The sequence below is a fragment of the Lissotriton vulgaris genome, chromosome 8, assembly GCF_964263255.1.
Source record: "Lissotriton vulgaris chromosome 8, aLisVul1.2, whole genome shotgun sequence".
In the NCBI taxonomy this organism is placed as follows: domain Eukaryota; kingdom Metazoa; phylum Chordata; class Amphibia; order Caudata; family Salamandridae; genus Lissotriton; species Lissotriton vulgaris.
In genome coordinates this window covers 1,262,258,046-1,262,276,851 of record NC_141696.1, presented here as the reverse complement: position 1 = coordinate 1,262,276,851, position 18,806 = coordinate 1,262,258,046, and the positions used below count along the sequence as shown (strand labels likewise).

Below are 18,806 nucleotides of genomic sequence, written 5' to 3'. Positions count from 1 at the left end.
GGTTACTGCCTGGAATTTATCAACATGCCTCCAAATATTCCACCAAAGCACCACATACTATCCACAGACCACCTAGACCTCCTCAAACAGGAAGTTTAATCCCTACTTCTAAAAGGGGCTATAGAGCCTCTGCCGCCCCAACATCACGGGCCGGGCGTATACTCCTTTTATTTCCTCATTCCCAAAAAAGACTGTTCTCTCAGACCAATTTTAGATCTCAGAGAAATCAACCGGTACATTCAGTCAGACCATTGCCAAATGGTGACACCTCAACAGGTACTTCCACCACTACAGAGAGGCGACTTTCTATCTACTCGATCTAAAAGACGCCTTCTTTCATATGCCAGTTCAGCCAGCACATCGCAAATTCCTCAGGCTTGTGGTAGCGGGTGAACACTACCGTTTCAGGGTACTCCCATTGGGTGTCGCCACCGCCCCTAGACTTTTCACAAAGTGTCTGGTGGAGGACAAAGCTGTCCTAATTCGTACATCCACATGACAGCCATATATTACATACAAAAACAGGGGGAGACACACTCTGTCCAACTGTCCTGCTTGGCCCAAGACATCTGGAGGTGGGCCATTCACCACAAAATGTATCTCCTAGCGGAACCTCTCCCCGGAGTCAACAACCAGATTGCAGATCTCCTTAGCAGGCAAAGACCGCAAATACACGAATGGGAACTCCACTCTCAGGTCCTCTTTCCATACTTTTAGTGTAGGGGAGTCCCTCACATAGACCTTTTCGCCACATATCAAAACGCAAAATGCCCAAACGTCGTGGCTCGGTATCCACACCTATTGTCCAAAGACAATGCACTATGGATGAATTGGTCAGGGATATTTGCTCACGCTTTTCTGCTTCTCCCACTCATTCTATTAGCGGTTCAGAAACTCAAACAAGCGTCCCTGACACTAATCCTAGTTGCTTCCACATGGGCATGGCAACCGTGGTTCACAACCCTCTTGGAACTCTAACTAGTTCCTCACCAAAAATTACGTCTTACACCCATTCTTGTCACACAGAGCCATGGAGACATAAGACATTGGACCCCAGTCAACTCAATCTGGCTATCTGGGTCCTCAAGTCTTAGAGTTAGGCTATCTTAATCTACCGCCAGACTGCATGAATATTATCGAAGCGGTTAGACGTCCTACTACAAGAGCCTGCTATGCAGCAAAGTGGAAGTGGTTTGTAATATACTGTAATAACAACCACATCACCAGCTTGATGCTTCAGTACAAAACATATGTTATTTGCTACATCTACAACGGTCCAATTTAGTGTACACTTCCATACATGTACACCTACTGCAATAGCTCCATACCACCAGAATAGGCAACATCTATCTCTTTTTAGAGTGCCTGTTATCAAAGCCTTTATGGAGGGACTCAAAAGAGTAATTCCCCTGAGACATCCACCTGCTCCAGTATGGAAGCTCACATTTTCTCTCACCAGACTAATGGGTCCACCCTTTGAGCCACTGCACAAACGTGAACTGCAATTTCTCACATGGAAAACTGCTTTCCTCATGGCTATCGCATGAACTCGGAAGAGTGGGTGAAATTCAAGCATTAACTATCGAAGAACCCTGTTTAAAAATGCCCCAAAATAAAGAGGTTCTTCGGACTAATCCTAAAATCATTTCTGCTTTTCATATCAATCAATCTGTTGAGTTACCCGTGTTCTTCCCTCAACCAGATTCTGTGGCAGAACGTGCCCTACACACATTAGATGTAAGGAGAGTACTGCTGTATTACATAGAAAGGACAAAACCTTTCCGTAACACAAGTCAACTTTTTGTCGCTTTTGAACCACCACACAAAGGCAATCCCATATCCAAATCGGGAATTGCAGGGTGGATAGTCAGGTGCATTCAAATATGCTATGCAAAAGCAAAACAAACGCTAACAGTTCCCCCTAGAGCACACTCTATACGCGAACTGGGGGCTTCTATGGGATTCTTAGGACATATGCAAAGCTGCAACATGGTCTACACCTCACACATTCACAAAACACTATTGTGTAGATGTGTTAGCAAGACAACAAGCTAGAGTGGGCCATGCAGTTTTATGTACACTATTGTAGACCACTGCAACAGATACAGGTTAGCCAACCCTTTGGTAGATAACTGCTGTATAGTCTATGCATAGCATATGATCTACAGCTCATATGCCTCGAACGAAAAATGCTACTTACCCAGTATGCATCTGTTCTAGGCATATAGAGCTGTAGAGTCAAAAGCGCCCACCCACCTACCCCGGGAACCTATATCGGTTGCAGTAACATCTTACTTAGATACATGCATTCATGGACATCTCCTTTTACTACTCCTACTAGCTCCATTACCCTCTGCGGGAAAACAATCTAACAATGGAGTCGATGCCCATGTGCACTATTACCGAAAGGAGGAATCACCTACCTTGTGACTGGAAAGACTTCTTCGAAGATAAACAAAGTGCAAACATCCGGACCCAACACTAAATGTCTATCTATACATGGCATATTCTACAGCTCTATATGCCAAGAACAGATGCATACTGAGTAAGTAGTATTTTCCTTCAGGCAATCCACAGCAGCACACTGCAGTGGTTTTCTGTGTCACAACTGATGTCAAATTTTTTTTTAAACCAGTGTAGTACTTAGATTTGTATTCTTTCAACAGAAAACTTCTGCAAGCAACAAGAATGAGATTTAAGACTACTGAGCCATTTGTAATTTCTGACTTAAGATTGAAATTTAAGTAGCCCTTATCCTGTGTTTTAATTTAAGCAGGTCGAATTCATCAATGTTGTAAAGTTTTCTAGAATTAAATGAATTGGGATTTATGTGAATTGGAATTTTTGTTAGGCTCATGTGAAAGAGTTTGTATTTTCTTACTGTCCCTTTCTTCCTCAACAAGGTAAGGGCTTTGGAAGGCCTTTTCTTTACTCCCTGTAATTTTCCTTATGCTCTGCGTCCATAACACCTTTCCAGTGTGTTCTTTTGTGCTTGTGCCCCTCAGATATTTATTTGTGTGGAGCTTTTTAATTTTTTTGTGTACAGTTTTATACAACCCGAAGGTAGTCGAGTGCTTTACATTAACACCAGTTACTTTTCATGAGGACGCCGTAAACTTGAGCAAATCACTTCATCTCCCTGTGGCAAGCGCCATTTGCTTTGGGTTGCCTGTCCACAGCAGATTTACTGGTAGACAACTTGGCTAAAAGACATTCACATTTACAAAGTCAATTGCTTGGTCATTGCCGAGACCTATTAGCTTTGCCAGTGCTTGTTCTTTTACCATGTCGTACGTTGCCAGCTGGTGAAAGTCCGCTGACCTTCGTCTGTGGATTTTTTTCAATTCCCTATTTAATAATTTTCAAAGAGCGGTTTTGTGTTTGGGTCTAAAAAGCCTGTTGTTATAAAAATATTACCATTATGAACATGCCACTGGTCTGCACCTCTGTGCTCTGGAAAGAGAGCTGTGTCTCAATGGGTAGTGGGCCAGCATAATCAAAAAGCATAAATACTTGTGTCTTTTTGGCAAACTTAATACCTTCGAAAGCGCAGAAATGTCAAAATTACCTGATTGATACCATCACTGATGTATGTTAGATTGCAAAAGTATCCTTTGTACTGTAGATTGCTTGGAGATTTGAGGTTGTCCATCTAAGTTAAGTATGCATGGCTCTGTGGCTTATTGCAAAAATTAAGAGAACCTGTATCATTAACATGTTCTTGGTGCCCTCAATTAGCATTCAGTCCTTGCTATTTCCTGTAAGAGGACTTGGCAAAAGTAGTTTGATGTGTCTGTGAATATGCACTAGTTTATTTCCTGCCACAATTCTCCTCCTCCTCTGTAGCCGCAAAAAGCCTCCTGCTGATGTACTTGGGTCTAATAACGTTTTATTTGTTTTGCAGCTGTTACGAGAGCTTAAGCACCCAAATGTGATTTCTTTGCAAAAAGTGTTCCTTTCTCATGCTGACAGAAAAGTATGGCTCCTTTTTGATTATGCTGAACATGACCTATGGGTAAGTACTACCTCCGAACAATTTTAGCTTTTCTAGTAAGGCAGTTCAATAAATAAAGCAATTGTGTGGTGTTTCTGCCAGTTTGGTAGTGTAAGCAAGAATCTGAGGGTTGTCCTATCAATTCATTCATTTTTATAGGGGTAAGAATTTGATGTACAATGCAGACGCGGTCTGTGCTGGAAACAGCGGTGGGGTCGTGTTAGGGGGAATTTCGATGGACGATGCTGAGGGAAAATACATTATTTATTTAATTTTTCCTGAGCATCGTCCCCCCTTACACGGCCCCACCGTGGTTACCTGCATGTACAGCGGCTGGTAAACTGTGTGAGGTGTAAGTCCTGTTAGGTCACTTAATAGCAAAGTCGAAATCGAAAGTTGGTAAAGTGTGGAAATTTATGGCCGTAACAAGAAAACCTGATTGCATGGATCCCTTTTCTAATGAAAATGGCTACTTCACCGAGATTGTAGGACAGTGTCTAAGTAATGCTAAAAAGAGATTTTTGCAATTTAGAGCCCTATAAATGGAGTATTCATACATTAGTCTGTACAAGAACCAGTTTAATTTTTGGATTCATTTCAAAGTGCTTGTATTTTTATGCACTGATCCAAAACATCATATTGGAAAGGCACCAGTGAAGAATTGAGTGAGAAGTGTGAAACATGTTCTTGATACGTTTGGTAAGATTTTGAATAAATGAACTACAATTTACAATGGCACTACCACACATATTGTAATATAATTCGTTGTTTGAGTTTCTGCTACTGTCAGATATTTAAAATTTGAATGTCTCGCTTGACTGCTTAAACCTATATATTAATATTTAATAAGCCAAAATGAAGGCTAATTTACTTTAGCACCTGCTGTAGAGGTATATGGTCATATTTGAATGCCTGCTGTGCAAAGTGGGGCAGCCTGGCTAAATGGAGTAAAAGATCTGGTGTGTCTGTGCTATGATTAGGGCTCCCGGTTTTATGGTATTTATTTTTTTGCCATTTCCGTCTGTATTCATCCATATTTATTTTGTGGACATTTTTTCTGTATTTGTCCACATTTATTTTTGCCACAAGCAAAAGACGACACTACAGCTAATTTTTTTCCACATTTATTTAAATTGACAATGCACACAAATGCTCTCGGTTGTTATTAGTCAACACAATACATTCATCTGAAAACTTTGAGGACATTGAGGCTTTTTCTAATTTGTTTATGAAATGTCACATGTAGGGTTGCAGGAGGCTGGATAGATGCACAGCTTCTGGGGCAGCTCTCCGGACAGCCCAGGACAGAGTGGGTATATCTGCTAGTTGCTGAACTAAATTGGGGCGGAGTGCCAGCAAGAACGCAAGCTGCCACCCCTTCTTTAGAATGCAGACAATGTAATCAATGTGCAATCTGGTAATGGAAGGTGTCTGAGCTATGGCATAACAAAACTTGAGGGGGCCCCCCCGCAAGGTACTAGAAGGGTCCCGTCTCCGGATTTAATCTGAAACTCCCAGGCCAGAGTACTGTGCTGAGGGGGCCCTTGCAGCTCGGGCCCCAACCTGTACTACGTCACTGAACACTATGTCCTCAATTAGGAGTAAATTGTGTTTTTTCTTCATTATGTGGTTGGGGTCTTTAACGGTGCTGCTTGTCACCTCAAGTGCTTGCTATAGACTTCTATTCTAAAACCTAACAAAGGAACACATTTGCTGGTAAATTGTAATGAAAATTTACTTTTAGTGGCTTTCACTTTCATATTGTGAGAATAAGATTAGATTCCAAAGGTGAATGTTTATATGTGTATTGATCCAGCTGGGCTCTTAAAGCATTTTTACGTGTTTGTAATAACTCTAAATTCTCAAAAAATACAACACATCCCCGAAACATGTAGTGATCCGCAAGTCAGGATTTCAGGCCTTCATACTTCCGAGGTCTTAACACCATAACAGAGGATAATGGATCAGATATGTATCATGAATGTGTAACATATTGATGACTGATCTGTCAAAACCTATCTCTGACTAAAGCTTGCCAAATTAAATATAAAAAGGGGAGAAGGAAAAAGGTTACTGAAACGACACGAGCCACATGAGTTTAGGTTAGACACCAGCTAATCTATTAACTATTGGGCACGGTTACCATGGGAAGAAACTGGCATCTGACCTAGGCTTCACACCTACTTGGTGAAATAATAAGACATTGCTGCGGGAAACGTCTGTGACAAAGCTGCTGCCTGCATGTGAATGAATACGTGAATTAATGAAGAATTCATGAAGATCGGATGTGTGTATGGCCATGGTAGTCGAACTCAGCTTTATATGTGTGCCCTGAGATCAGAGTGAAACCTGATTGTTAAAAGTTTCCATTTCGACACGGACCACACAGATTTTTATCCTTCCCCGACTCTTCTAGAGCAGGCACCAGAGAGCACATCCAGTGACCCTATGCCCGCCACTGTACATCTGAGCTTATTTACAACATCTTTCAGTGACCAATGCCCAACACTCAGTCTCCATCTGAGCTTATTTAGAGCCAGACAGGCGGAACAATTTCAGTGACGTAGGCACTACACTCTGTGTCTATCGAAGCTTGTCCAGAGCAGTCAGCAGAGAGTACATTCAGTGCCTAAGACAGCTTCCCGGGCACACACACAGCTGCACCCAAGTACTTCACAGGTCTTTAAAAGACCATTTGATTGTTAATGGGCTTTGTAGTTTTTTCACTTCTTCTTAGAGCTCCTGTTCCCCACTCTGCCTACTGCTGGAAGAATTAGCCCCCCTGAAATGTTTTCTTAGCCCCCAATCTCCTCCCCTCAGAAATTTGACTCTATTGGCGCCTCTGTGCTGTCATTGTCCTTATCCTATATGTATACCGAACATTCATGGCATGTAAATAATCTAATTTATTATGCGCCCTTGGTCGATGAACAAGAATGCGCTGCAACTACACACAACACCTCGTGCACCATCCCTGACTTGTGCACACAAGCTGGGTAAGGACACCCTCCCAATGTTCGCCACACAAACACGCCACAAAAACACATGTGCAACTGCACAAACTCCGCCAGTTTTCTACACGGACCTGTAAAGAGCTGAGGGAACAATTAAACTGGCAATTTAAAAACACCCCTCCTAAAGTGAAAAGATTCGAGCACGGCAGCACTGCCTAATTTGCTAGTATTTTGCCGTTTTTACATATAAATATAGACAAAGGTAAAATAGATTTCCGTCTGTATTTATATGTAAAAATCTATTTAAACAGAAAACTGAGAGCCCTAGTTATGATTCAGAGCGGCTTGTTGATTCTAGCAGAGGTGAGCGAAAGAAGGCAAGCAGGCACTCTGCTATTTTTGAATTGTACATAAAGCAAAGGTTTTCTCCCTCTAAAAGGATGCATGCTGGTCCAGACTATGACAGCTGGTTCAACACTGTATTGTAATTTAATTTCATAGTGCTTACTATCATCGATGACTTGTTGAAGCACTTTATGGTGGGTAGCACACTACTCTGTTCCCCAAAGTTAGTGGTTAACCCAGTGGCTAATAATTATTGTTGTAGAGTTGTTGGTTATTGTGTTAATCATGTGCTCTAGTAAAACTGTAACATGCCTCCATTTTCAAATGGTGACATATTAAGTTATTAAAAATTGGGCGTAATTATGGAATAAGTTGGTGAAGGTGGAACAAGGGGTGAATAAATAGGGTGAAGAGAAGTTCGATATTGTGAGATGGCAAGGAGAGGTTTAACCGAATGAGAAATTGAAATGTATGGGAGTGAGATAAGTAGATAGCTTAGAATGGTTTTGGTATTGCAGGAATGGTTATGATTTGTCTATGTAAGTAATTTGTAAAGTGCAACCGTTACTCCAAGGAGTGTCCTGGCGCTACTGCAGAAGGCCCATCAGCGGGAAAGAAGGAAGGACAGGCCTATTGGTAGGAAAAACACCAGGGCGTACGTTTTTTTTTAACGCAGGTGTCTCCTTGATACACCAGGAAGACTGTGGAAGTTTGTTCTATAGACAGGGGCCCAGGAAGGACCGAGACCTGCCCCCTAACCATGCCTTTCTAATCCGCAGAACTTTGGCAAGACCGAGATTTTTGGAAGGGAGGGAAGCATTATATAGCTGATTCACCAGCGGGGTAATAACCTCTGCCCCGTGGGCTAAAATAAAGGCGGGACCAGGATCCAACGGGGAGCCTGAATTGAGGTGACTTAGCGCTAGAAGAGAATCTTTTATGGAGATGAGAAAAAAGAATCCAAGAAACTATCTTTTCCCCTGGAGATGGAGACTGATGGAATGAGATCTGGGCAACTCTCTCCCACCTTCACCTTCTCTTTGCAAACCATTACCTCTGTACTGTAGCCCAGCAAGCAACTTTCAGCTCCAGGATGCGAGAGGCTAGCTTGAATAAAAGCTATTTTTTCATGGAAGGAAAGAGTTTGTTCACACCATTCCTGAGAAGAAGGTTTATAATTAGTACCTGCTTTGGGAGAGGTAAAGGACTTAATTTAAAAAAATTCCCTGGAGTGGTTCCCCGTGTGTAAGATTTTGGCCTCAAAGTATAGTGTTTTTGCTAATTTAATTATGGTATTTCCTAAGTGATTCTCTGTATTTTGCTTTTGGTTTTTGGCAGCAAGTTGCCCTCCGTTGCCTCTCTATACGTTTACACTCTAGCTTTAGAATTTCGAGCGAAGGAGAGTACCAAGGACTGCACAATTTAATACGGCGGTGCTGTGTTATTCTTTCTGGAGCAAGAGTCTCAATCCAACTATCAATCCGGCTTACATCCTCGTCCATGTTGCCGTAAAGATTGGGTTTACCCTCTTCCAGTGTACGCTGGAAGGCTCTTACCATACACGACAAGTTGCCTTTATTAGCAGGGGGCCTCTGAGCTTTGCCCATTTGAACCTAAGCATATGTTGTTCAGAACAGACCAGAAATGAAATTAAATGAAATAAAATAACAGCATTTGTAAAGCGCACAGCTACCTCCGGAGAGGTGTCCCAGCGCAGGTGGCCATCAGGAAGATTAAGCAAACTATTGCCCAGTCACATGGTGCTGGGCTACCTTGCTGCTGGGGATCGAACCAGGAACCCTGTGGTCTGGAGTCAGGCACCCTGGCCGCTGCGCCACACCTCTTCCTCAAGAACAGACCAGAGGGATAGGAGTATCAACTTCAAGCGGTCGGGAAGTGAAAATTTGGTCTAGAGTATGACCAGCGAGATGCATTGATTGGGCAAGGCCCATAACAGCCAGATTCTCCAGAAGAAATTAACGTTATATTTTGCGTTTGCACAATCTATGTGTTGGTTAAAATCTCCCAGCAAGATACAATGCCCATATTTGAGAGTTAAAGGGGTCACACCATTACATAGAGAGGCTATGATCCCTTTGGTAGGGACCAGGAGGCCTGTAAATAAATGCCGCAGATAAAGATTGCGTGGCTGAGAAGGAGAAAGTGAAGCCCAAAATCTCTGCGCCTACTAATTCCATAGGGGGCAGGGGGGGCCAGAGTGGGGCATTCCTTGTAAATAATTGCAAGTCCTCCCCCTCTACCCTTATTGCGATCCATCCTCAGAATTTTTAAGCAGTTAGGGACTGTTTTCCAAGTATCCAGACCAGAGGAATCTGTAAGCCAAACAACGCATCAAGATATTAGTCGCACAGTAGGTCATGTATATTAATTATCTGCATGCTTTGGGAGGGAGCTGGAGTTGATCAAGGCCGCTACAAAAGAGGAGCTAGGGCCAACTTAAACCATTGTAGGTTGTTCCCTAGGGCTAGTGCAAAAAGCACATGATGTGCACTTTGTCTCTGAGACCAAGAGTATAGGGGCTAAGAGGAGTACAAGTGGAGGTTAAGGCAAGTTTGAAGTTGTGAAGGGCTGTAAAAGAGACGGAAAGTACCTTTTTTGATGATACCAGCATAGTGACTGGCGCTGTATGCTTCTGGGTCGCTGACTGGCGCAAACGGGCTTGCATTGGCACGCCTTTGGCGCATCTGCACAGCATCCCAGACAAAATGCATTAGGAATAATGCAAGTTAAACTAGAGCGCGCACTTACATAAGTGGCCGGTCCTCCCATCCCCAAAGTAGAAAAAATGCCCAGGCAGCCTAGCGAGAAGTATCAGCCCTTCCCTCCACCCGTAATCACAGGAAAATGCACGGATCCCCAGCAACCTAAGTCAGTTTCAAGACAAGTCAAATTAACACAAATTAAAAAATGAAACCGTGTTTACAATAAATGACTAAAGTGCTAATAAGTAAGATTAAAAATCAGGAAACATAGCAGCCGCATACGAGACCAACTAGAAGTGAGTTGAGACCCACTGAAGTTCTTACTACAGCCACATTTGCGCTGCTTTCCTTACTAAATATATTACGGATGTAAGGTAAGCTAGAGCGCACACTTACTGAAATGGCTGCTCTAGCCGTCCCCAAGGTGGTAAAATGGGCGCTATGCACAGGTGCCTCGTGCAAGCAGCCCAGCAAGAAATATCAGCTGTTCCCTCCACCCGTAGTCCCAGGAAAATGCATGTAAGCCCCAGCATCCTAAGTCCGTTTCAATACAAGTTACATTGAATTTCACACAATTTAAAAAATAAAACAATGCTTGTAATAAATGACTAAAGTGCCAAGGGGGGGGGGGGGTTAGGGGGGAGGGCGTGGCCGAGCCGGCCAAGATGGCGGCAGCACTTCCCTAGCGCTCCGCTCAGCAGCCCGCAACATCGGCATTAAAGTATGCCCGAACCGGACAACAATCCGCCACGAATGCCACCACAGCCACAGCACATGTAAGAAGCTCCCGCAACGGAACAAAGATTTGAAGACTGGTCCTGGTGATTGCCGACTTCCAGACCTTGCTGCAATTCTCTTTCACGATCGGACAGCCCCCAAGCGGGGAAATACATCAGAAAAGCACAGGTGAGAGCGCTGCGGCAGCTGACCGCGGGCCCTTGCTCGTGGCAAATCCCATGCTGGGGGGGGGGAGCCCACCTGAAAAAACACCACCGCAGCAATACAGCAGAGCACCCACGCTAGGCACCCTCCCACGGCACGGCACCGGGCCTCGAGGTGGGAGATACAACCGGGTAGCAGGCGGGCACCAGTGAATTATCCACACCACCAGCAATCACCCCTAACACAGCAGCCCTGCAACTCCGCTGGGAGCCGGGAACCTGGGCCATGCGAGGGAAGGCCCCCACCTGAAAAGATGACGCGCCGACGCCAGGGCCTACCGCAGTAATCCCGAGGTGCGCGGGGAGATGCAACCAGGCAGGCACCAGCAAATTATTCACACCACCAGCAATTGCCCCTAACACAGCGGTGTCTTTACCATATAGCTAAAGAGGAGATGGGTTCTGGATTCCAACCCCCCCCCTGCCATCACCTACCCAGCCAGACTTTGCCCCACTCTGGCCCCCCCTCGTCTCTATGTCCTATGTTCCTCCTACTCCTTTACCCTATCCCCTTACCCTTCCTTGCGCCATTCACCTTGTCCCCTATGTTCTTTAAATTCTTTTGATACTTATATCATTTTTAACTGATGTAAATTGTAACATTATTGTTCTTCATGTAAAGCACTCTGTTTCCTTCAGGTCTAGCCAACACTATATAATAACTCATTAATTAAAATTTGTTCCCATTTAGTACTCTTTCGCTCTTTGTCTACTTCCCTAGCTCCTATCCCCTCTCCCCTGAATCTCTCACTTTGCCCTGTCCTTTGTGCACTTTGACTAAGCACTCCTTCTCCCCTTGTTGGGGAAAGATCCAATATTTATACTCTGGAGTCTCAGCAAACCCGCTGAGAGAGTCAACTGTGCCAAGGGAGCCTCTCACATCGGAGGTATGGTATGGAACCCCTTGCCAAAGCACTCCCTGTCCCCTTTTTGTGGAAAGATTCAGTATGTAGGCCTTGGAGTCTGAGAGTCCACTGAGTAAAGGAAACCTCCCACAACAGAGCTAGAGAAGTGATACCACTTCCCCTGGGATCACAGCTTACTGGACTTTGGATGTTGCTTTGACTCGTCTACCGGTTTGTGTCCCCGTTGCCCTTCCCCTCCTCTTTCCATGCTGTGTCCGCCACCCTCCTCTTCTCTTTCCCCCCTCATTACCCCTCCCCTGAATCTTTCCCCTTGCCTGCTTTTCCCCTTACGTATTTGTGCTTATTGTTTTATCTCAACCTTACAAGTCACTATGTTGCCATGCTCTAATAACTGTGTAACCATGTAACCTGTAACTATGATCTGATGCTCATGTGAAGCGCTCCGATACCTCCGGTCTATCCAGCGCTATATAAAACCTTCAAAATAAAGAAAATAAACCCCACTGGGAGCCGGGAACCTGTGCCTGTGAGAAGCGGCACACCACAAGAGCACATCGGAGGCTTAGACGAAGGGGCGGGAGCTCTCAGAGCTCGATAGCGGGACCACCCAGGACTAGCACGGAGCGAGGCCGCAAGACGACCGCCTAAGAAGGTCCCGTGCAGGGGTGCCCCCAGAACATGTCCGTGACCCCCTCCAGGGCCTTGCAGGGTGCGACCATTATCTGCGAGACAGCCGGATAGTGTGACCGACCGCTACCGTGCATGGGACCCCGGGGCACTTTTGAAGACACACTGAACCCCCACTTCAGCTAAAAACCCAGAGTTGAAATAACACTCTGCGCACACTGAGTACCCCTGTACACCGACAACAGACATCTTCCCTTGGGCAACCACTGACTCCAGAAGACTAAGCCCAAAAGGATTCACGGAGAGGCGTCCGGTCGCTCCTCACTACCATTTCACGGAGTGATCCTCCCCCCATCAAAATCCATACCAGTCTGCACGGGGCGTATGCCAGGAGGGTCAGCGGACATCACCCACCAGCGACCGGGCGACAGTCTGAAGTAATGGCCGGATCAAGAGCGGAGGACACCACACAGGGAGCATAGGCCCCAACTGACCGTGACCCACTGGACCTCCACAGAAGAAGAGGGACACAAGAATCAATCGGTGGCTGTTGACGAGGGACAGTATCACCATGGGGCGCCAAAGCGTAACTGGCACTTCATGGACCCCGGGTCCTCCGAGAACAACGTCCCCAGCACCTCACAATACACAGCTGGGAGAGGAACCCACAACCTCAGAGTCCATGTCGAATAAATTGGACAAAGTCCTGGCGGCAATTGAACACTCAAGGGTAACCATGGAGAGCAAGTTTGGAGAACTGGCCACAGACCTCAATTTTGCTTGGGGACGAGCACAGAAAGCTGTCGGACAAAGTCAAGCAAGGAGAGAAAACAATGCATACTCTGGAACCGCAAATACAACAGCAATGGGACACCTTGAACGATCTTAAAGGACGGGTGAAGATCCTGGAGAGCAAAACGGATGATTTAGAAAGACGGTCCCGCAGAAGCAACATCTGCATCCTTAATCTGCTGGAGAGAGTGGAAGGGACTGACCCTCTCGACTACATTACAACTTAAATCGCGATGTTCACACAAGCAAGGGACCTGACCCCATTCTTCTCCATAGAAAGGGCACACCGGCTGCCGGCCCGCAAACCAAAGCCGGGGTCGTCGCCCAGACTGTTTCTCTTAAAACTGCTTCATTACCAAGACTGGGACGCTATCCTCCGAGCGGTAAGACGACAGGGAACATTCAGAGTAGAGGACAAATAGGTCATGCTATTCCCAGATTACTCACAGGCTGTTCAACCAAAAGAATCCACCTTCTTGGCAGCCAAACGCATTGTGCGCCAAAACATTTTGCAATACGCGCTTCTGTACCTGGCCCGACTCAAGATCATACACCATGGAAATACCCACTTTTTCGGCAGAGGCCAGCAGCTGGGTTGAGCAGCACCTGTCACAAGTGGACAATCCCAGGAAGGGGCAAACCTATCGACCAGCAGGCCGACAGCGAGGGCAACAGAAAAAAGTCACGCTTACACAATTGTGCTCACGTTCGGACTCCTCCAACAAGAACTCTCCTGATCTCAAACAAATCATAGCGGAACGCCGGAGAGCCCTTCAAGCGACCGCAGGGATGGGACTCCCGGGCGACAGCTCAGACGGTGAGAGAGGCCTGCACCTCTTCACTTCAGAGGAAGAAGGCAGCGACACGAATTTTCCCGGCGATGGCTCAATAACACCACCTATAGTGACCCCCCAAATGGCCGACACTCTGATCTGATACTCCCAGACTGGACTGACTCACATTATGGGGGCATTCTTCGAGAACTTTATACCTCCTAAACTAAGAGACCTTGCTCGACACCGAAGGGACGCTCCAGCAACCGGTCCTACACTTAAGGCGCATGAAGACTGTACATAGCATTGAACTGCACCAGACGGCAGTGGCTAGAATAGTCGCGGTTGGGCACCACCAAAGCACAGTCAATGAGCGGGTAGCTGCAGTGACAGCGGCTGACGGAGGCGGGATGACCACTTCCCCCACTCAAGGAACTAAAGTTTGCACATGACGTGCAGTTTGGACGTATCGCCTCGAGTGATAGGTCCTATGAGTTGGGACTGTTTCCCATTGGTTCACCTTATTTCCCCCGCATTTCACATCCCCACCACTCTCTCAGAGGAGCCCACACAGCATAGAGAAACATGGTTCAGATACAAGTGGCAGGATTTTTTATTTTATTGTTTTATTTTCTATTCAGTGATGGGGGTGGCTCGAAGGATGACGGAGACTCCAGGCCAAAAGAAACACCACCTAGATATTAGACGCAATGGCAGTCAAGATCCCTTACACGGACCTGAAGATCATTACGTTAAACGTTAGGGGCATGCACACAGCGAACAAACGGTATGCGATTTACGCCTACATTAAACGGCAGCAAGCACAAATTGCTCTACAGGAGATACACCTGACTGCGACAGAGGTGGATCGCCTACGTAAGAAATGGCGAGGTATTATCTGTGCCACAACATACTCCGCATTCGCATGGGGTGCCCTGATTTGGGTTAGACCAGGGGTTCCCTTCAGAGAACAATCCCGAATGGTAGACAAAGAAGGCAGATACTCCCTGCTAGCGGGACTCCTCGAGGGTAAGGAAATACTGGTCGGAAGTATTTGTGCCCCAAATGTAGAACAGGATCAATATTGGGCCCACCTTACTGGAGTGTTCGCCCAATACACATCGCTGCCTTGGCTGTTGGGAGGGGATTATAACTGCACTCTAGACATTAGCTTAGATAGGTCTCATCCCCCTCCTGCGCAGTCCCCTGCACTGAAACAGACAGAGCAATTAAAAAAAACTGGGTTATCCACTGGACATTAGTAGATGCCTGGCAAGAGAAGAACCCAAACATTAAAGTGTATTCCTTTTACTCCGCCCCACACAACCTCCGGGTGAGGCTAGATAGATTCCTCTGCTTCACAGCGCTGCTCCCTCAAATACAGTATACAGACTATCTTGGCAGAGTACTCTCTGATCATGACGCACATTCAGTGATCCTCAGATGGAGGCCGCCTGGAACCTGTCCTGGGAGTGCCTCACTGATCAGGTGTTCGGTCACGCGCACGGCGACCACATACAGGAATACTTCACACTAAACATAGCCTCCTCCAGAGCAATAGAATGGGACGTGTTTAAAGTTGAGGCTAGAGGACACTGAATCCAACACATAGTAGGAGTGCGAAAAACACTAGAGCAATCACTACAAACAGCGGGAACAAAATTGGCGGACCTAACCAAAAGCATGGATAAAGGGGAAGCTACCCCGGAGCAAGTGGCAACAGCAAAAACCACTTACGCGAAAACTATGAGAGACCTTCGTAAATAGCATTTTAGGACATATGCCGCCTGGGTACATCGGGAGGGAAATAGGGCGGGAACACTCCTAGCCTGGCTAGCGAAACAAGACACAAACATGCAGCCGGTTACAGAATTGATAGATGCCACGGGGAACCTAAGCAGTCACAAGTGGATATAATACGCATTTACCACGACTATTATACGGAATCTATCAGGCTCCGCAACAGTCCTCACGACTAGCGTTGCCCCAGTTCTTCCACTCACTGCCTGTGCCAAGCATCTCGTCGACAGATGGGAAGGCGCAAGCGACAAAGATAAAATCCCCGGACGTGACCCGCGCAATTAGGGCACTGGCACGACGCAAGGCTCTGGAAATGGACTGCTTTCCCCTCGAATATTATACCACTTTTCAGGTCAACTGACCCCACCGCTCGTATCCATGTATGAAGACTCATTAAAAAGAGGTGAACTTCCTGGTTCACTCAGGGAATCTACCCTGGTAACATTCCTCAAACCACATAGGGATCCCACTCTCCCGTCCTCATACAGGCCTATAACCCTACTCAACGTGGACTGTAAAAGTTTAGAGAAAATTGTAGCGGATTGGTACATTCAAGTCCTCCCACAATTGATCCCTCCAAACCAAGACAATTTCCTCCCCCGACGTGGCGTCTCACAGAAAATACGTAGATTCTTCCATATACAAGACAGAGCAAAAGATCACTTCCCACGTGCCGCATGCCTAATTCCAGACCTCGAAAAGGCCTTCGATACACTACCATGGCCATACCTATTCGCAGTCCTCCGTAAGGTACGAGTCGGCCTGACCCTGCTGGCATACGCACAACTCCTCTATAAGGGCCTCATGACTAGAGTGAGAGTGGGGAAGTACATCTCTGCTCCATTCCCGGTGGAGTGGGGGACGAGGCAGGGATGCCCCTTGTCTCCCCTTCTTTTCACCCTGGCAGTGGAACCCCTGGCCATTCGTTTGCGCCAGGCGGTGAGACATGGGGCATTACAATTGCGGACACGGTGCATAGCGTCTCACTATAAGCCGATGATCTCCTGATCTATGTGCGAGATATCACAAGCGACCTTATGCCGATATGGACAATATTGCAGTACTTTGTAAAGGTCTCCGGACTCAAAGTTAATAGGGAAAAATCAATGATCTTTCTGCTAAGCCCCTACCTAGCCCCCTCAGAGATAGCGATTGGGCCCCAGATTCTCGGTTGGAATGCTGCAGTACCCCGATACCTGGGAGTGCGGCTGTGTCACTTGCCCGAGAGTCTCTATGAAGGAAATCACTGCAAGACATTGGCTGGACTGCAAACAGCAGTCGCCTTTTGGAAGACACTGCCCTTGGCCCGCATAGGAAGGGTAGGTTTAGCGAAGATGATTATGGTACCCAGGCTACTCTACTCTTTTACTAATCTCCCAGTAATACCACCTCGCTCCTTTTTTCAAGAACTAGACACACTACTTACAACTTTAATATGGAGGGTTGGTAGACATAGGGTAACCCTGCAAACCCTTTATTTGCCCACAACACAAGGGGGTCTGGGAGCCCCCTCCTTTGAAGCTTACTTCCTAGCAGCCCAACTACATTGGGCGTCCTATCAGATGGCGGAGCGCCACATGGAGGAGGCATTCTCCAACGATGGCCGGATACCTTTCCCGGCCCTCCGGATATTACTGATGCCGGGTACCAAGCCCACACGTACACATACTCTGCCGGTAGCGATAGCCCGTAAATGCATGATGTGCATACACTGTATGTCGAAGTCAGCCTCTCTACTCCCCATTGCTCCAATTAGTGGGATTCCCTCAGCGGGAGAAATATTACACCTCCAGCGCCCTCCGGATAGGGACTGAGCATGAGGTGACAGAGGTCAAGTCCCTGTTCGAGGATGGACAGCTGAAAACGTATGCCCAAATGAGGGGAAGCTACGATCTCCCCCCCCCCCCGCCCCCCCCCTCCCCCGGGACAGTTTCTGGTCCATAGATGATTAATAGATAGCGCCACACACCCGGTGCTGCACACAATTCTGCGTATGGACACGGGGAGGCACTTAGTCACTTGGCATTACAAAGCGATACAGGAACTGCTCACAACCCCTCTACAAGCCCCACGCCGGAAATGGGAGGACGAATTAGGACTGGTGCTCCACGACAAAGAATGGGAAAAGGCACTAGAGTACCCAAAAAAGGTTTCTAGAAATGCACGTTTCAAAAACATTAAATTCAAAATTTTACATTGCGCATACTTAACACCTCACCGGCTCCACTTATTTTACCCCGATACACATTTCGCACGACCATTTACCTAGCTTTGTTTTGTGAACTAAATCCAGTCCGATTCTTTTTAGTTCAGTTGCCAATTAAAGTAGTTGATTCACTTTCAAGAAATTTTTGGAGGGTTTTATGAAGTATTGGGTATATTTTCTTCCCCCCACACCATGCTTTTACTGTTTTGTGAAAGGCTCACCCCAAGGCCTGTGCACAATCTGCCTGTCAAATAGATATACAGTACATTAATATAGCCTTATAGCCCGCCGTAGAGGGCTATACCGGCTATTAAAGGCCCTCTCCAGCGTTAAAGGCCCCGAGCCGAATACGAGGGCCTTTAACTAGGGAGAGGGACTTTAATAGCGGTATAGCCCATCTACGAAGGGCTATAAGAACATTCTGTCACTAGAGGACAGAATGTTCTAACAAAAAAACAAAAGCCCTTCTGGGAGAGTGAAGGGATTGGAATCCCCTCAGGTTCCCTGAAGCCTTTGTTCACAGCCAGAGCTGTAAACAAAGAAACATTAAAATGTTGGAGCTCCAGGCTTATACCAGCCATTATAAGCCCAGAGCACTCCATTGTTTTCAATGGAGCTCCCAACATTCCAATGTTCTAATGACCATTCTGAATAAAAATGACTAAGGGGTCGTTGTGAGACCACAAGGGCCTAAGATTGAGAGCTAAGGAACATTTTGGAACCTCCACCAAGTCTGCTGCTGTGGAATTCCAGCCCAAGGAGAAGCTCCACATATGCGCTATCCC

General features: G+C 46.3%; 1 protein-coding gene across 1 annotated transcript in view; it reads left to right on the top strand.

Annotated features, from left to right (window-relative positions):
* Positions 1–18,806, top strand: part of CDK8 (cyclin dependent kinase 8) — a 203,339-nt gene that overhangs the window by 25,414 nt on the left and 159,119 nt on the right. Inside the window, exon 3 of the mRNA XM_086935177.1 lies at positions 3,905–4,015. Within this exon, the coding sequence (XP_086791303.1) occupies positions 3,905–4,015 (111 nt within the window). The remainder of the gene's footprint in view (positions 1–3,904; positions 4,016–18,806) is intronic.